Genomic DNA, 13,988 nt, shown 5'->3' with positions numbered 1-13,988 from the left:
CCCTAGTACACTTTCATCCATTCTCATGCTCCACACCTGAGAGAATTAGTGGGCCTCAGACACATTTGACCCGAGACCGTGGCCTGATCCAGGTTATGTATTTGCCTTGATTTCATGACATCAGAGATTATATTGATCTAAAACTTGATTAATCTGAATTTGTTATCCTATGATTACATCATGTGTAGCTGTTTATTGACAGAATGGCCTCCTGCTTTTCAGCATATTGACATAAAGAATAGGCAGAATATGAATATAATGAAAACTGCTTTTATATTACAAGTCTAGTGGAGTCTGTGTAAATGAATGTGTTCTCTTCTCATAACAGAATAGAAATAGCCTATAGCTGAAGTGGTTCTTCTAGGGAGATCTTTCACTACTTCTTGATAGAATTGAATACACAGTAGCGTAGGCTGTCTATGTCATTAAATCCATGAATCTCCTAAACCAGACATTGTCTTCGCAAACTTAATTAATAGTCCCTCATCACCTCAATGTGTAGCCAAATGGCTTTTAACTCTTTAGTTTACGTCTTTCTATCCATCATAATTATGACAGCCAGGTCAGCACCTCACTACAGTTATGCTGGCATTGTCCCCATCTAAATTGGTAGCTCGCTAAATATAGACAGACCAAAGCTTCTTAAGTAAGAAACCACATTAGTTCCTTTCCGTGAGCAGCGCCCATGAATGAGCACACAGACACTTAACTGTTACTTAAGAGAAAATCCCTCATGTGCTTTTTAATTCTAGATGAGACATTACGTGATTGAGTCAGAGAATGTCTTCTGGTGTGGCGCAGGTGTCGGAGCTGCTCAGTCACACCAGGGACTTGGAGAGAATTGGACACACTACAGGGAAAGAACATAGTCTTAGCATCGCCTTACAGCACCTTAATCAGCAGCCTTCGCTCCCTGTTCAGCCACACCGTGTAGTAGGGACAACCCAACACAGCAACAGCCAACATGTGTGACATGGGGGGATTGGATAATCTGGTGGCGAACACGGCCTACCTTAAGGGGGGCGATGAAAAGGAGATGAGGAAGAGGCGGTGCAGCCTGTCCCTGCCCAAGCCAGAACAGTGCGTGTCCATCCGCGCCGCGGTGGGGAAAGAATTTGAGATGCTCTGCGAGAGGCAGCCCATAGGGAAGAAGTTCTTCCGGCAGTTCCTCCTGGAGTCCAACCCACAGTATGTGGCGGCTGCAGAGTTCCTGGACGAGCTAATCGACTGGGATTTGGCGGAAGGCGCTGGCAAAGATAAGGCGAGGACGAACATCATCAACAAGTTCTGCAAGGCTGACTCCAAGAGCTTCCTGTCTTACCTGACAGGAGAGGTAGCGGACAAGTGCAAGGCGGTGTCGGACAAGGATTTTGAAGACGTGATGATGGGCAATGTTAAGGATGCCACACGGGAGTACCTGAAGGAAAAGCCCTTCACAGAGTACCAGACCAGCCCTAACTTTGACAAATTCCTGCAGTGGAAAGAGTACGAGAAACAGAAAATCACTGATAAGTATTTCCATGAGTTCAGGACCCTGGGAAAGGGAGGCTTTGGAGAGGTAAGTCCACACAAAGTTTAAAGTGCAGCTGCCTAACTGACAAAAGTAGTGAAATATTACAGTTCTAAAATGTAAACTTGAACACTGTTTTAGCACTGTTTCTAAGGGTACGCAACAGTTACAGTGAGAATGGGGATGGTACAAATGATAAGGGATGATAAAGAAGTCACTAAAAGGGATAATTGTTTGTACCTCATCTAACTACATACTGCCCAGCTAACACATTTGGTTCCTTGAAAGTTGTGGGAATGTTACGTTTTTGGTTTCCAACGAAGCCATACGTTTTCTGACCGGTAAAACTGAATGTTTTTTTCAAATGTTCTGAGAACGGAATGAAAAATTTCACCTCTTCTGGGAACGTACATTTGTAGGTTGCAGGGAGTTTCTGAGAATGTTTTACTATGGTTCCCTGAAAGTTTTCCTGGGAGGTTTTATTAATGTTCTGAGAACATCTTTCAATAAGACATTTAATAACACTATTAGCTTATTTTGGGTTAACTGTTTTGAACTCCAAGCACAGATGGGACACATGGAAATGCCTTTGCTTAGGTGTTTTTTTTTATTGTGGCACGGCGTCAGTGAGATTCTTTTGTTCTCTGTCCATGGAATTAGTCCACTGTGCCACCAGGATGGAGCTAGCATGCCATGTTTTTTTTACTCATACAAAGCTGTCAATTTAAGCCTATTCAAAGATACCCCATTTCAAATGAAACAGGCACTCATTAAGATCAGGTGTGGCCAATTAGTGGGCACGGGCAACACACCTAAACACACATAACAAGATAGAGGATAGAGTTTTGTTGATACTGAGAATGGAACTTATATGTTTTTAAATAACATTCTTAGAATGTTCTCTGAACATTACTAACATTTCCTTGTGGTTTTTATGAAAAGTTTGAGAACATGACTTTAAATAGAACCATGAGGAAACCTGTAGGAAACGTTATGCTGTATTACTGAAATTCCAACAGAGGATCATTGTTTCTTAACGTTCTCAGAACAATGTGAGAACATTACTTTAAATAGAACCATGAGGAAACCTGTAGGAAAAATTATGTTGAAGTACTAAAATTCACACTGGAGAACGTTGTTTCTTAACGTTCTCTGAACTATTTGAGAACATTCCCAATGTCAAACCAGTTGGAGAATGTTCCTAAAACATTACCAACATTTTAATGAAATGTAACCATGTTTGAACTTTTAGGAAACATTCTGGTAAAGTAATGAAATATATTTTTGGTCAAGTTCCTTAAAGTTCGACTTTGGGCAAAAACGCAATAATAACGTCTTTAAACTGTAAAACTGATCAATGCACCATCCTACCAAGTCATTTAAAGCTTAAAAACAAAATGGATGTATAAGATATTTGGCTACAGAAATGCAATTTCTTACCAATCTCTAAAACTTCCGTCCAAAAACAAATCCTGTGAAATGACATCAACACATACTGGAGGAGTTCCTGGCTAGCTAAAGTGGCTTGCTTAGCTAACGAACTAGCTATGTCGGTCACGGCGTGCATGACCAGAATGACACATCGACAAACCATCGATGGCACACCCCATTTCTGTTTAAACATTTAGAAAGGGTGGAGTTGGACCATTTGTCGTGCCCAAAGTCAACCATTAAATGTGCTGAGAATGTTCCAAAGCCAAGCAACTATCCTGCACCATTCCCAGAAAGTTGTGGGAAGGTTGTATGCTAAATAACCATAGGACAATCACGCTCTCACCAAGCTCTAAGAAACATGTGGTTCTCAGAATGTTTTGTCCTACCTGGGTTACGTGCTAGCTGGGGGATCTTATCATACATTTATCAGACATATTAGTTTCAGTCCCTCTCTCTGCATAGGTGTGTGCTGTGCAGGTGAAGAACTCAGGCCAGATGTACGCCTGCAAAAAGCTGTGCAAGAAGCGTCTGAAGCAGAAGAATGGTGAAGGCATGGCGCTACTGGAGAAGCAGATCCTGGAGAAGGTCAACAGCCTGTTCCTGGTCAACCTGTCCTATGCCTACGACACCAAGACCCACCTGTGCCTCGTCATGACCCTGATGAATGGCGGCGACCTCAGGTACCACATCTACAACATTGGCGAAAAAGGCCTCGAAATAGACCGCATCAATTACTACATTGCACAGGTCACCACAGGAATCCTCCACCTGCACGCCATGGATATAGCGTACAGAGACATGAAGCCAGAGAACGTGCTACTGGACAGCTTCGGCCAATGTCGACTCTCGGATCTGGGGTTGGCCGTGGAGCTGCCTAGCGAAAAGACCATCAATCAAAAGGTAAGGGCTCTGATAGGCTGAGATTAACTCCTCGTCCTTGTTGTTTAATGACTATACGTTAACAACAGTGATTGAGTTGTTTTTAGAGTTAGGGTGAGATTACATGGTATTTCATGTGAGATTACATGGTATTATGGATAAGGATATATCTATGGATAGGGATCTATCCATAATACAAGGGTTTTACATCATTACCATCCCACTGGGCACAAACCTGTTGAATCAACGTTGTTTCAACATAATTTGTCAACCTATTTTGATGTGGAATCTACGTGGAAAATACAATGGATTTGAAAAAACTAATCAATGTAAACTGTTGTTTTGAGGGTGAAATTTCAACCACGGGATTATGTCATCAAGTTAACCAAATTTCAACATAGACAAACCATGTATCAAATATGTTGAATTTATACCTTTAAGACAACGTCAGATCTTCAATGTTATATCCACTATCAGAAGAAGAAAAAACAATAGGCTGGGCAGCACCTCCTGGAGAATTGATCTACAGTGGGGAGAACAAGTATTTGATACACTGCCGATTTTGCAGGTTTTCCTACTTACAAAGCATGTAGAGGTCTGTCATTTTTACCATAGGTACACTTCAACTGTGAGAGACGGAATCTAAAACAAAAATCCAGAAATTCACATTGTATGATTTTTAAGTAATTATTTTGCATTTTATTGCATGACATAAGTATTTGATCACCTACCAACCAGTAAGAATTTCGGCTCTCACAGACTTGTTAGTTTTTCTTTAAGAAGCCCTCCTGTTCTCCACTCATTACCTGTATTAACTGCACCTGTTTGAACTCGTTACCTGTATAAAAGACACCTGTCCACACACTCAATCAAACAGTCTCCAACCTCTCCACAATGCCCAAGACCAGAGAGCTGTGTAAGGACATCAGGGATAAAATGGTAGACCTGCACAAGGCTGGGATGGGCTACAGGACAATAGGCAAGCAGCTTGGTGAGAAGCCAACAACTGTTGGCGCAATTATTAGAAAATGGAAGAAGTTCAAGATGACGGTCAATCACCCTCGGTCTGGGGCTCCATGCAAGATCTCACCTCATGGGGCATCAATGATCATCAGGAAGGTGAGGGATCAGCCCAGAACTACACAGCAGGACCTGGTCAATGACCTGAAGAGAGCTGGGACCACAGTCTCAAAGAAAACCATTAGTAACACACTACGCCGTCATGGATTAAAATCCTGCAGCGCACGCAAGGTCCCCCTGCTCAAGCCAGCGCATGTCCAGGCCCGTCTGAAGTTTGCCAATGACCATCTGGATGATCCAGAGGAGGAATGGGAGAAGGTCATGTGGTCTGATGAGACAAAAATAGAGCTTTTTGGTCTAAACTCCACTCGTCGTGTTTGGAGGAAGAAGAAGGATGAGTACAACCCCAAGAACACCATCCCAACCGTGAAGCATGGAGGTGGAAACATCATTCTTTGGGGATGCTTTTCTGCAAAGGGGACAGGACGACTGCATCGTATTGAGGGGAGGATGGATGGGGCCATGTATCGCGAGATCTTGGCCAACAACCTCCTTCCCTCAGTAAGAGCATTGAAGATGAGTCGTGGCTGGGTCTTCCAGCATGACAACGACCCGAAACACACAGCCAGGGCAACTAAGGAGTGGCTCCGTAAGAAGCATCTCAAGGTCCTGGAGTGGCCTAGCCAGTCTCCAGACCTGAACCCAATAGAACATCTTTGGAGGGAGCTGAAAGTCCGTATTGCCCAGCGACAGCCCCGAAACCTGAAGGATCTGGAGAAGGTCTGTATGTAGGAGTGGGCCAAAATCCCTGCTGCAGTGTGTGCAAACCTGGTCAAGACCTACAGGAAACATATGATCTCTGTAATTGCAAACAAAGGTTTCTGTACCAAATATTAAGTTCTGCTTTTCTGATGTATCAAATACTTATGTCATGCAATAAAATGCAAATTAATTACTTACAAATCATACAATGTGATTTTCTGGATTTTAGATTCCGTCTCTCACAGTTGAAGTGTACCTATGGTAAAAATGACAGACCTCTACATGCTTTGTAAGTAGGAAAACCTGCAAAATCGGCAGTGTATCAAATACTTGTTCTCCCCACTGTATATACAGCTACCCTTTGGTCTCCCATCCAGGGTTTTAACCAAGCCCAGCTATGATATTTCTCACTGACTATTACCAATGTGCTATCTTGGGAATGACTGTTAAGAGATCTCCACTTAAAAACTAGATAGATTCACTGTTGCTGTTGAAGTCATTCCAAAGGGTATAGGTTTAACAGAGCAAATGAAATGTGGCCATACTTTATTACTCATATATCATCAATTATGCTATTTAAGCCTATATAGCATTTGCAAAGTCATCAACAGCCATTGTTTCAATTAAACTCAGAATTAAACTAAAAATAGATAACACAATAGGCCTAGGGTTTCAGGCTCTGGTTGATTTCAAATTGTATGATATTTAGTGATATTGAATTGTGTTTTGTTGTCAACGCAACCAAATATCAACATTTGAAGAGATGTATCTTCTGTTTGGATAGTTCCATCTTTGCCACTGACTTAGTCTGGCTGTAATTCCAGTTTGGCTACAAATTAATAGTTGACATGTTGGATTCTCAAACAGAAATCTAACTTAAAGAATAGGACTAAATCTAATCAAATGATTTAAAGTGCATTTGAAGTTTGATTTGATTTAGTCCTATTCTTTAACTTTGGTTGTTGGTTGAGATGGAGACGTGAATCCAACATATCAATTATTAATTTGTAGACAAACTGGAATTAAACTTTCCAATAAGAAGATAAATCTCTAAAATACAACAAATAGCTTATTAACTTGTCGTCAAGTTAACAAATGATATGTTGAATTCACGTTTCCAACTCAACCAAAAATAAAAGTTAGAGAAGTGGATTAAGCCAGTGCCTCAGATGGAACTATCCAAGCAGGAACTATCCTTTAAATGTTGATATTTGGTTGCATTTGTCAACCAAACACAATTCATTATTACTTTTGTAATCCAGTAAATAGCCTAAAGTTAAGGCTTTCTACCAAGTTAATGTAACGTTCAACCTTAAAATGAATAACACATCCATGACCACGTTTTGAGGTCTCTGTAACTATACATTTATTCTTATGTAATCATGGAAATTCAACTAACTTTTGCCTCTTTTTGAGTGGGTGAGTATAGGTTGTAATCTCATTGATCAACGTCTCAACCAAATATTCCCCAATTATCCACTTTGAAATGACGTGGTGTGCTCAGTGGGATGTGACCTGTTCCACGTTAGTTACTGTCCATGACATTGACCTCTCTGTCACCCTCTACGATCCAGGCTCCCTATTGAGCCATAGGAGGGACACTTCTATCCACACTCATATACAGTCGACTCCTGATTAATGCAATGACATTCAAATATCTGAGGAGCCAATAAAAGGGTTAGCCTATATTTTAATTGGAACTGGTCCGTGAACTACAATATACTTCACTCTCGTTAACCTGCAGTCACTCACTCACTGTTCAGTGAGACATTGGGGCCTAAAACAGGCTTGTCCCATTGGGGATTGGCCTTGACCAGGGGCTCAGTGCGTTAGCCCCCAGCCCACTAATCTTAGCATTACTCAGAGGTGGCTGGGATCTGTCTGCGAGGAAAGGCTCAGTCCCATTAGGTATCCACTCAATGGAGAGTGGTGCAGCCTCAGGGGGGCTCAGGTCAGGACATGGCCAGGATAGAGGGCTCACTGAGGCTAGTGCAGGGGAAACCTGGTGCAAGCATGTGGTGCTGATGTAACGAAAGAGCTTTGGTAGAATTCAGGGATATACGGTCCCTGATAAGGGGCATGGTGAGCATAAGGGTAGATTGGCATATGTAAGGGTGGAATCAATTAATCAATCAATCAAAAGTTGTGCTATGCCACAACCAATTTGCCACTGAATAGCTCAACTAAGTCAAGTATTGTGCTCTAGTCCACAGTTGATATAACACTGAACATTTTGTTGCTATGGTATGGAACCCTAGAACTAGGCCTAACCCCTCACTTCTCTTTCTCTGTTTCCTTCTCTGTCATCACACCTCTGTCCTCTCCTCCTCTCCTCCTCCCCTCCTCCCTCTCCTCAGGCTGGCACAAGTGGCTACATGGCCCCAGAGATCCTGAAGAAAGAGCCTTACCGGATGTCAGTGGACTGGTGGGCACTGGGCTGCAGTATCTACGAGATGGTGGCAGCTCGCCTGCCCTTCAAGGACTATAAGGAGAAGGTGCAGAAGGAGGAGGTGGCACGGCGCACCCTCGAGGATGAATGCAAGTACGAGCACAAGAACTTTGACGAGGGCACCAAGGCCATCATCGACCTCTTCCTCAAGAAGAAGATTGATGAGCGTCTGGGATGCAGGACCAAGTAAGAGCTGACCACAGTTTCAGCCCGGAGAGATTCCTGAGTACATGGCTGGACCAGGAACAACTCTAGGGCCCTCTAGAGGTTTTTCTGGTCAGGTCACATGTTCAGGAAAAACACCTGGCTCTAGGTATCAGGTCAGGTGGTTTTGGGGGGAATGTATATTTCTCTGACTTCAGTGTGTTTCTCTGTCATCCAGGAACGAGGACCCAAGGAAGCATGAGTGGTTCAAGGGCATTAACTTCCCTCGACTGGAGGCAGGGCTGATCGACCCACCCTGGGTTCCCAAGCCCAACGTGGTCTACGCCAAAGACACGGGGGACATCAAAGACTTCTCAGAGATCAAGGGCATCGTGTTTGACGACAAAGATGACAAATTCTTCAAGGAATTCAACACGGGGGCGGTGCCCATTGCCTGGCAACAGGAAATGATTGACAGTGGACTTTTTGACGAGCTGAACGACCCAAACAGGAAAGAATCGGCCGCTGGATTGGACGACGAGGAGAAGAAATCTAAATCCTGCACGCTTTTATAAAAGCCCCTATACTATAGATAGGACTTTGTAATTTTCAAAGCTATCTCATTAAGAACACTGTAACGATAAACATATCCACAAAAAAGGTGTGAAGTGGTAGTAAAATCCAGGGCCAGGTCAAGGAACATATTTCCACCACTTCACACCTTTTTTGTGGATATGATATTTCCTGCTCTCCTACATTGTAATGATCATGATAAACCACAGCACTTACGATGATATCAGGAGTCGATAAGGTGATATAGGTAATTTTGTCTATATCATTGGGCAGGGTCAGTGTCTGTGGTAGAATCAACAGGAAAGAGCTAGACTAGAGCCAGAATGGGGACTGTGCTTTACAGGCACTGGCACAGTTGCAGTAGCAGGCTTCTACCACAAGGTGTCCCCAGATATCTACAGTGCCTTGCAAAAGTATTCATCCCACCTTGGCGTTTTTCCTATTTTGTTGCATTACAACCTGTGATTTAAATTGATTTTTATTTGGATTTCATGTAATGGACATACACAAAATAGTTCAAATTGGTGAAGTGAAATGAAAAACATAACTAACGGAAAAGTGGTGAGTGCATATGTATTCACCCCCTTTGCTATGAAGCCCCTAAATATGATCTGTTGCAACCAATTACCTTCAGAAGTCACATAATTAGTTAAATAAAGTCCACCTGTGTCCAATCTAAGTGTCACATGATCTGACACATGATCTCAGTATATATACACCTGTTCTGAAAGGCCCCAGAGTCTGCAACACCACTAAGCAAGGGGCACCACCAAGCAAGAGGCACCATGAAGACCAAGGAGCTCTCCAAACAGGTCAGGGACAAAGTTGTGGAGAAGTACAGATCAGGGTTGGGTTATAAAAGAATATCCGAAACTTTGAACATCCCACGGAGCAGCATTAAATCCATTATTAAAAAATGGAAAGAATATGGCACCACAACAAACCTGCCAAGAGAGGGCCGCCCACCAAAACTCACGGACCAGGCAAGGAGGGCATTAATCAGAGAGACAACAAAGAGATCAAAGATAACCTTGAAGGAGCTGCAAAGCTCCACAGCGGAGATTGGAGTATCTGTCCATAGGACCACTTTAACCCGTACAGTCCACAGAGCTGGGCTTTACGGAAGAGTGGCCAGAAAAAAGCCATTGCTTAAAGAAAAAAATAAGCAAACACGTTTGGTGTTTGCCAAAAGGCATGTGGGAGACTCCCCAAACATATGGAAGAAGGTACTCTGGTCAGATGAGACTAAAATTGAGCTTTTTGGCCATCAAGGAAAACGCTATGTCTTACGGAAACCCAACACCTCTCATCACCCCGAGAACATCGTCAGGGACTGGGAAACTGGTCAGAATTGAAGGAATGATGGATGGCGCTAAATACAGGGAAATTCTTGAGGGAAACCTGTTTCAGTCTTCCAGAGATTTGAGACTGGGCCTTGAAGAATGGGCAAAATTCCCATTGGCTAGATGTGCCAAGCTTATAGAGACATACCCCAAGAGACTTGCAGCTGTAATTGCCGCAAAAGGTGGCTCTACAAAGTATTGACTTTGAGGGGGGGACACGCTCAAGTCTTTTTGTGTTATTTCTTGGTTGTTTCACAAAAAAAAGTGGTAGGCATGTTGTGTAAATCAAATGATACAACCCCCCCAAAAATTCATTTTAATTCCAGGTTGTAAGGCAACAAAATAGGAAAAATGCGAAGAGGGGTGAATACTTTCGCATATGTGGATATTCACAAAACCGTCTTCTCTATATTGACCTGTGTGTAACATCTTGCCTTTTTTAAATGCATATGGCAAGATCACCTGTTCATTTTTGAGTGAGATGTGGTTTTATTGGATTGCAAAGCTTTAACTGTTAAAGCCTTAGAGAGCATTAACTCTCACTCCTTCACAAGTATATCCCAATGACCAACAAACTTCCAAACCACAATTTAACAAATGTATAAATACATGTAAAATGGATCTCATTGTGTTCAGTCTTATAAGCTATTTGTAATAGTATTATGTAGGGTTTATTTCAAGTACACTATAACAATGTAAATGCTAACTTATTTTCACCCATTAGTTCAATTTAAAGGCCCAATGCAGACGTTTTTATATCAATATCTAATTATTTCTGGGTAACAGTTATGTACCTTACTGTAATAGTATTCCATTAAAATTGACAAAAATAGCATTTTAGCAAATAACTATTTCTGAAGCAAGAATGTTGCTATGACTGTCTGGGAGTGGTCTGAGTGGGGAGGGGAAAACAGAAAATTATCTGTCATTGGCAGAGAGGTTTGGAACTCTCTTTGTTATTGGTCTATTAATTAATTTATCGCCTGGTGATATCACCAGGCAAGCCAAAACTCCCGCCCATGCAAACCTGCTGATTAGGTCCTGTGTAGATTGTATTTTCAACAAGCAACTATCAGGAAATAACACTGATCAAATTGTGTTAGTTTCATCAGCTGTTGTACAATATGATACAAAACACAGAAAAATACATAATTTTGACTGCACTGGGCCTTTAAGAATGTGTGCGCACCATAATGCACCTTACTAATTAAGTATGTTAATTTAATTAAGAGACTGAGATTATCATAGAGGATTTTGGTCTGTATGGACAGTTTATTGTAGTGTTTGTGTATGAGTTGAATGGATCTCACAAGAATGTTAAATCAAAAGCTGGTCCTGTTTTGTGCTTGTGTCTTTGTTACGTTGAGCTTGATTTGACATTTTATTTGTGATTTTGATTTGTAATTTTTACAGTGTAAATCTCTATTTCTTTTTTTAAGGGATTGGGGATGCTTGTGGTATGTGTATGCTGAATGGAAAGGTGTTATATGCAATAGGAAATTCTTGAAAATCAATGAAATAATGAATGCTTTTTATATATTTATCTTTGTGAATGTTTTTTATATCCCTGTATAATCTGTATAAAATCAGTTTAAATTTAACCTCAAGTACCCTATTTCTCTTCCTGAATTTCTCCCACTTGATTTGAGAGCCATTACGCTTAATGTCACAGTCTTTTGCCGTAGTCGAATTCATCTCCACCCGCCTCAATACTCACAATACAGATATCATCTACCCATGCTAATTGCATCTATCTTCCCCCATTCAACACTCAGATCAGATGTCAAGCAGTTTATGTTTTCATAACATATTACTGCCAGGGCTCCATTTTTAATCTGATAAATATCCTTTACTAATGGATTGAAACCCAAACTCTGGCGTGTAAGTCTTACAGTTTGGCAAAACACAGACACATTTGTGAACAGGTTTTTAATGTGTGGGACATAAACATGTGCGGTGCTAAGTCCTGAGAGAGGCGACCTAACAGGACTGAGATGTTCTGTTGGCGGGTGTCTGTCGTGGGATTAGAAGGGGTTTAGATGGAAACCCAAGACACAACCGGAGCCTCATCACACGTAATGGCAGATGAGGGAGTCATCTGTGGACGACTTGTTGACAACATCAACCCGTCGTCAGGTCTCGTGGAACATGTTTTTTCCAGGCGGCTACGACCTTCAGCCAATGTTTAGTCCCAGGGCCTTTTGGAGCAAGGAGTGCAACTGTGGCCTTCCAACACGGCCCGGCTGCAACCTCAGCCCCCACATGCACACACTCCTGTCCTATACACACACACACACACACAGAGAGAGAGACACACACACACTTGTTACCTTTGTTGTGGCAGTGGGTATTAGAGATCAAAGTGGGACAGGGTGTAATTTGGGATGTGTGTTTGTTACATGTTTATGCTCAGGATTAACTTCAAGGGGCTGCAGCACACTTCCACCCTGGCATCTCCAGGGTGTTATCACGTGTGTGATATGACCCCCTTTTCCTCCTGAGGAATCAGTGTATGTGTGTCTGTGTTTGCCCCGTGTGTGCGCACATGCGTGTGTGTGTATAATATGCACATGAGCATGTAGTATAGGTGAGAAATGGCTAAACAGTAGACATAGAGCCTATTGTCTGTCCAGAGGGAGAGCAAAGGAGAGCCCAGGCCAAGCGTGTGGGAGGATGAGGAGGAGGGCTGGTCATGGCTCCCTGTCTGACACGCCACTCCAGGCAGTTTACTTTACCACAGGGGAACTGTTTAGCTTTTGGTGTATGTTCAATTTCTCCAGCTTCATTGCTTGAATTTTTCACATTTCCACAAATAAGTGAATTCCTCCATGCCGTCCAACAGAAACACGGTGTCTGTGTTTGACGTGCTTCCTCTCCGAGGCCCAGTGTGGTGTATCCATGGAGCCAGACCCCAGAGCCCCCTGCCAGGGTGGAGAGGAGATAGGAGTAGCAGGCCTGGGAGACACACAAAAAGACGTACACACACACTGCATCCTCTCTCTACCACGGTCCCAAATTACATCCTCCCTCTGCCACCATCACCTGTCACTTACAATAGAGACCTCTCCGTCAAACACCAAATCCCAAGGAAACGGGTTGGTTGGAGCTCATCAAAAGTTATTGCATCCTGAAATCTGAGTGGACTGCAGTGTTCCGCTTACTGCAGTGTCTTCACTCCAGACTGTAGGGTGGCAGAGGAACAACACATCAAAAGAGTGAGAGAGGATATATAATGATAGAGAGACGGTATTGAGGAAACATTTTACGACATATATGCTGAGAAATGATGGTGCATGTGTTAATATACTTAAAGGCAACATGCTGCCTCTGGGGTTACTAGCAGAGCATTCTTTGGCGGTTAAGTGTGTGTGTGTGTGTGTGTGTGTGTGTGTGTGTGTGTGTGTGTGTGTGTGTGTGTGTGCATGAGAGATAGTAATAGTGTCTTGGATGCAGGTAAGAATCCTCCCTGTTGGATCTGTCTCCCATAACCATAACACACAGTAACATAAGTCGTCAGGTTCGACGTGTCTCTAAGAGTGTATCCAGTTGTAATCTAATTATGTGGTGCTTTAGTGCATTCTTTGTTGCGATAGTAATGTGACTGATGGTTGGCACAGCAGGCGGTCTGGACTGAATCCAAGGCCATCGCAGTGTGTGCACTCAGATCATGTCCCCTCATCTCACTTACCTTCAAAATGTGTGTGCACGTGTGTGTGTGTGTGTGTGTGTGTGTGTATGCGTGTGCACTCAGATCCTGTCCCCTCACCTGTCTATGCTTCACTTAACCTAACACTGTATACCCATGACCCAGACAGCCTCACAGTGGAAATACACAGATCTATTTAAATCCCAGTCCATTCAGGAAATTTGATGG

General features: G+C 42.6%; 1 protein-coding gene across 1 annotated transcript; it reads left to right on the top strand.

Moving 5' to 3' along the window:
* The first annotated feature begins 964 nt into the window (after positions 1-964).
* Positions 965-9,179, top strand: LOC121565135 (rhodopsin kinase grk7a-like). Its single transcript, XM_041876000.2, has 4 exons — positions 965-1,558; positions 3,407-3,844; positions 7,963-8,240; positions 8,437-9,179. Exons 1-4 carry the CDS (start codon positions 965-967, stop codon positions 8,771-8,773), a joined length of 1,647 nt encoding a protein of 548 aa, XP_041731934.1. The 3' UTR covers positions 8,774-9,179.
* Positions 9,180-13,988: the final 4,809 nt, after the last annotated feature.

This window comes from Coregonus clupeaformis, chromosome 6 (genome assembly GCF_020615455.1).
Source record: "Coregonus clupeaformis isolate EN_2021a chromosome 6, ASM2061545v1, whole genome shotgun sequence".
NCBI classification, from domain to species: Eukaryota; Metazoa; Chordata; class Actinopteri; order Salmoniformes; family Salmonidae; genus Coregonus; species Coregonus clupeaformis.
Note: the sequence above shows the minus strand (reverse complement) of the source record. Positions and strands in the feature narration are given on the sequence as shown.

What these genes read in the sequence shown, in the direction of transcription:
- LOC121565135 (XM_041876000.2), top strand. Translation starts at nt 965, where the DNA reads ATGTGTGACATGGGGGGATTGGATAATCTGGTGGCGAACACGGCCTAC. An exon ending in GAAAGGGAGGCTTTGGAGAG is followed by an intron (nt 1,559 to 3,406) that starts GTAAGTCCACAC and finishes CTCTCTGCATAG; the next exon opens with GTGTGTGCTGTGCAGGTGAA. An exon ending in CGTCTGGGATGCAGGACCAA is followed by an intron (nt 8,241 to 8,436) that starts GTAAGAGCTGAC and finishes TCTGTCATCCAG; the next exon opens with GAACGAGGACCCAAGGAAGC.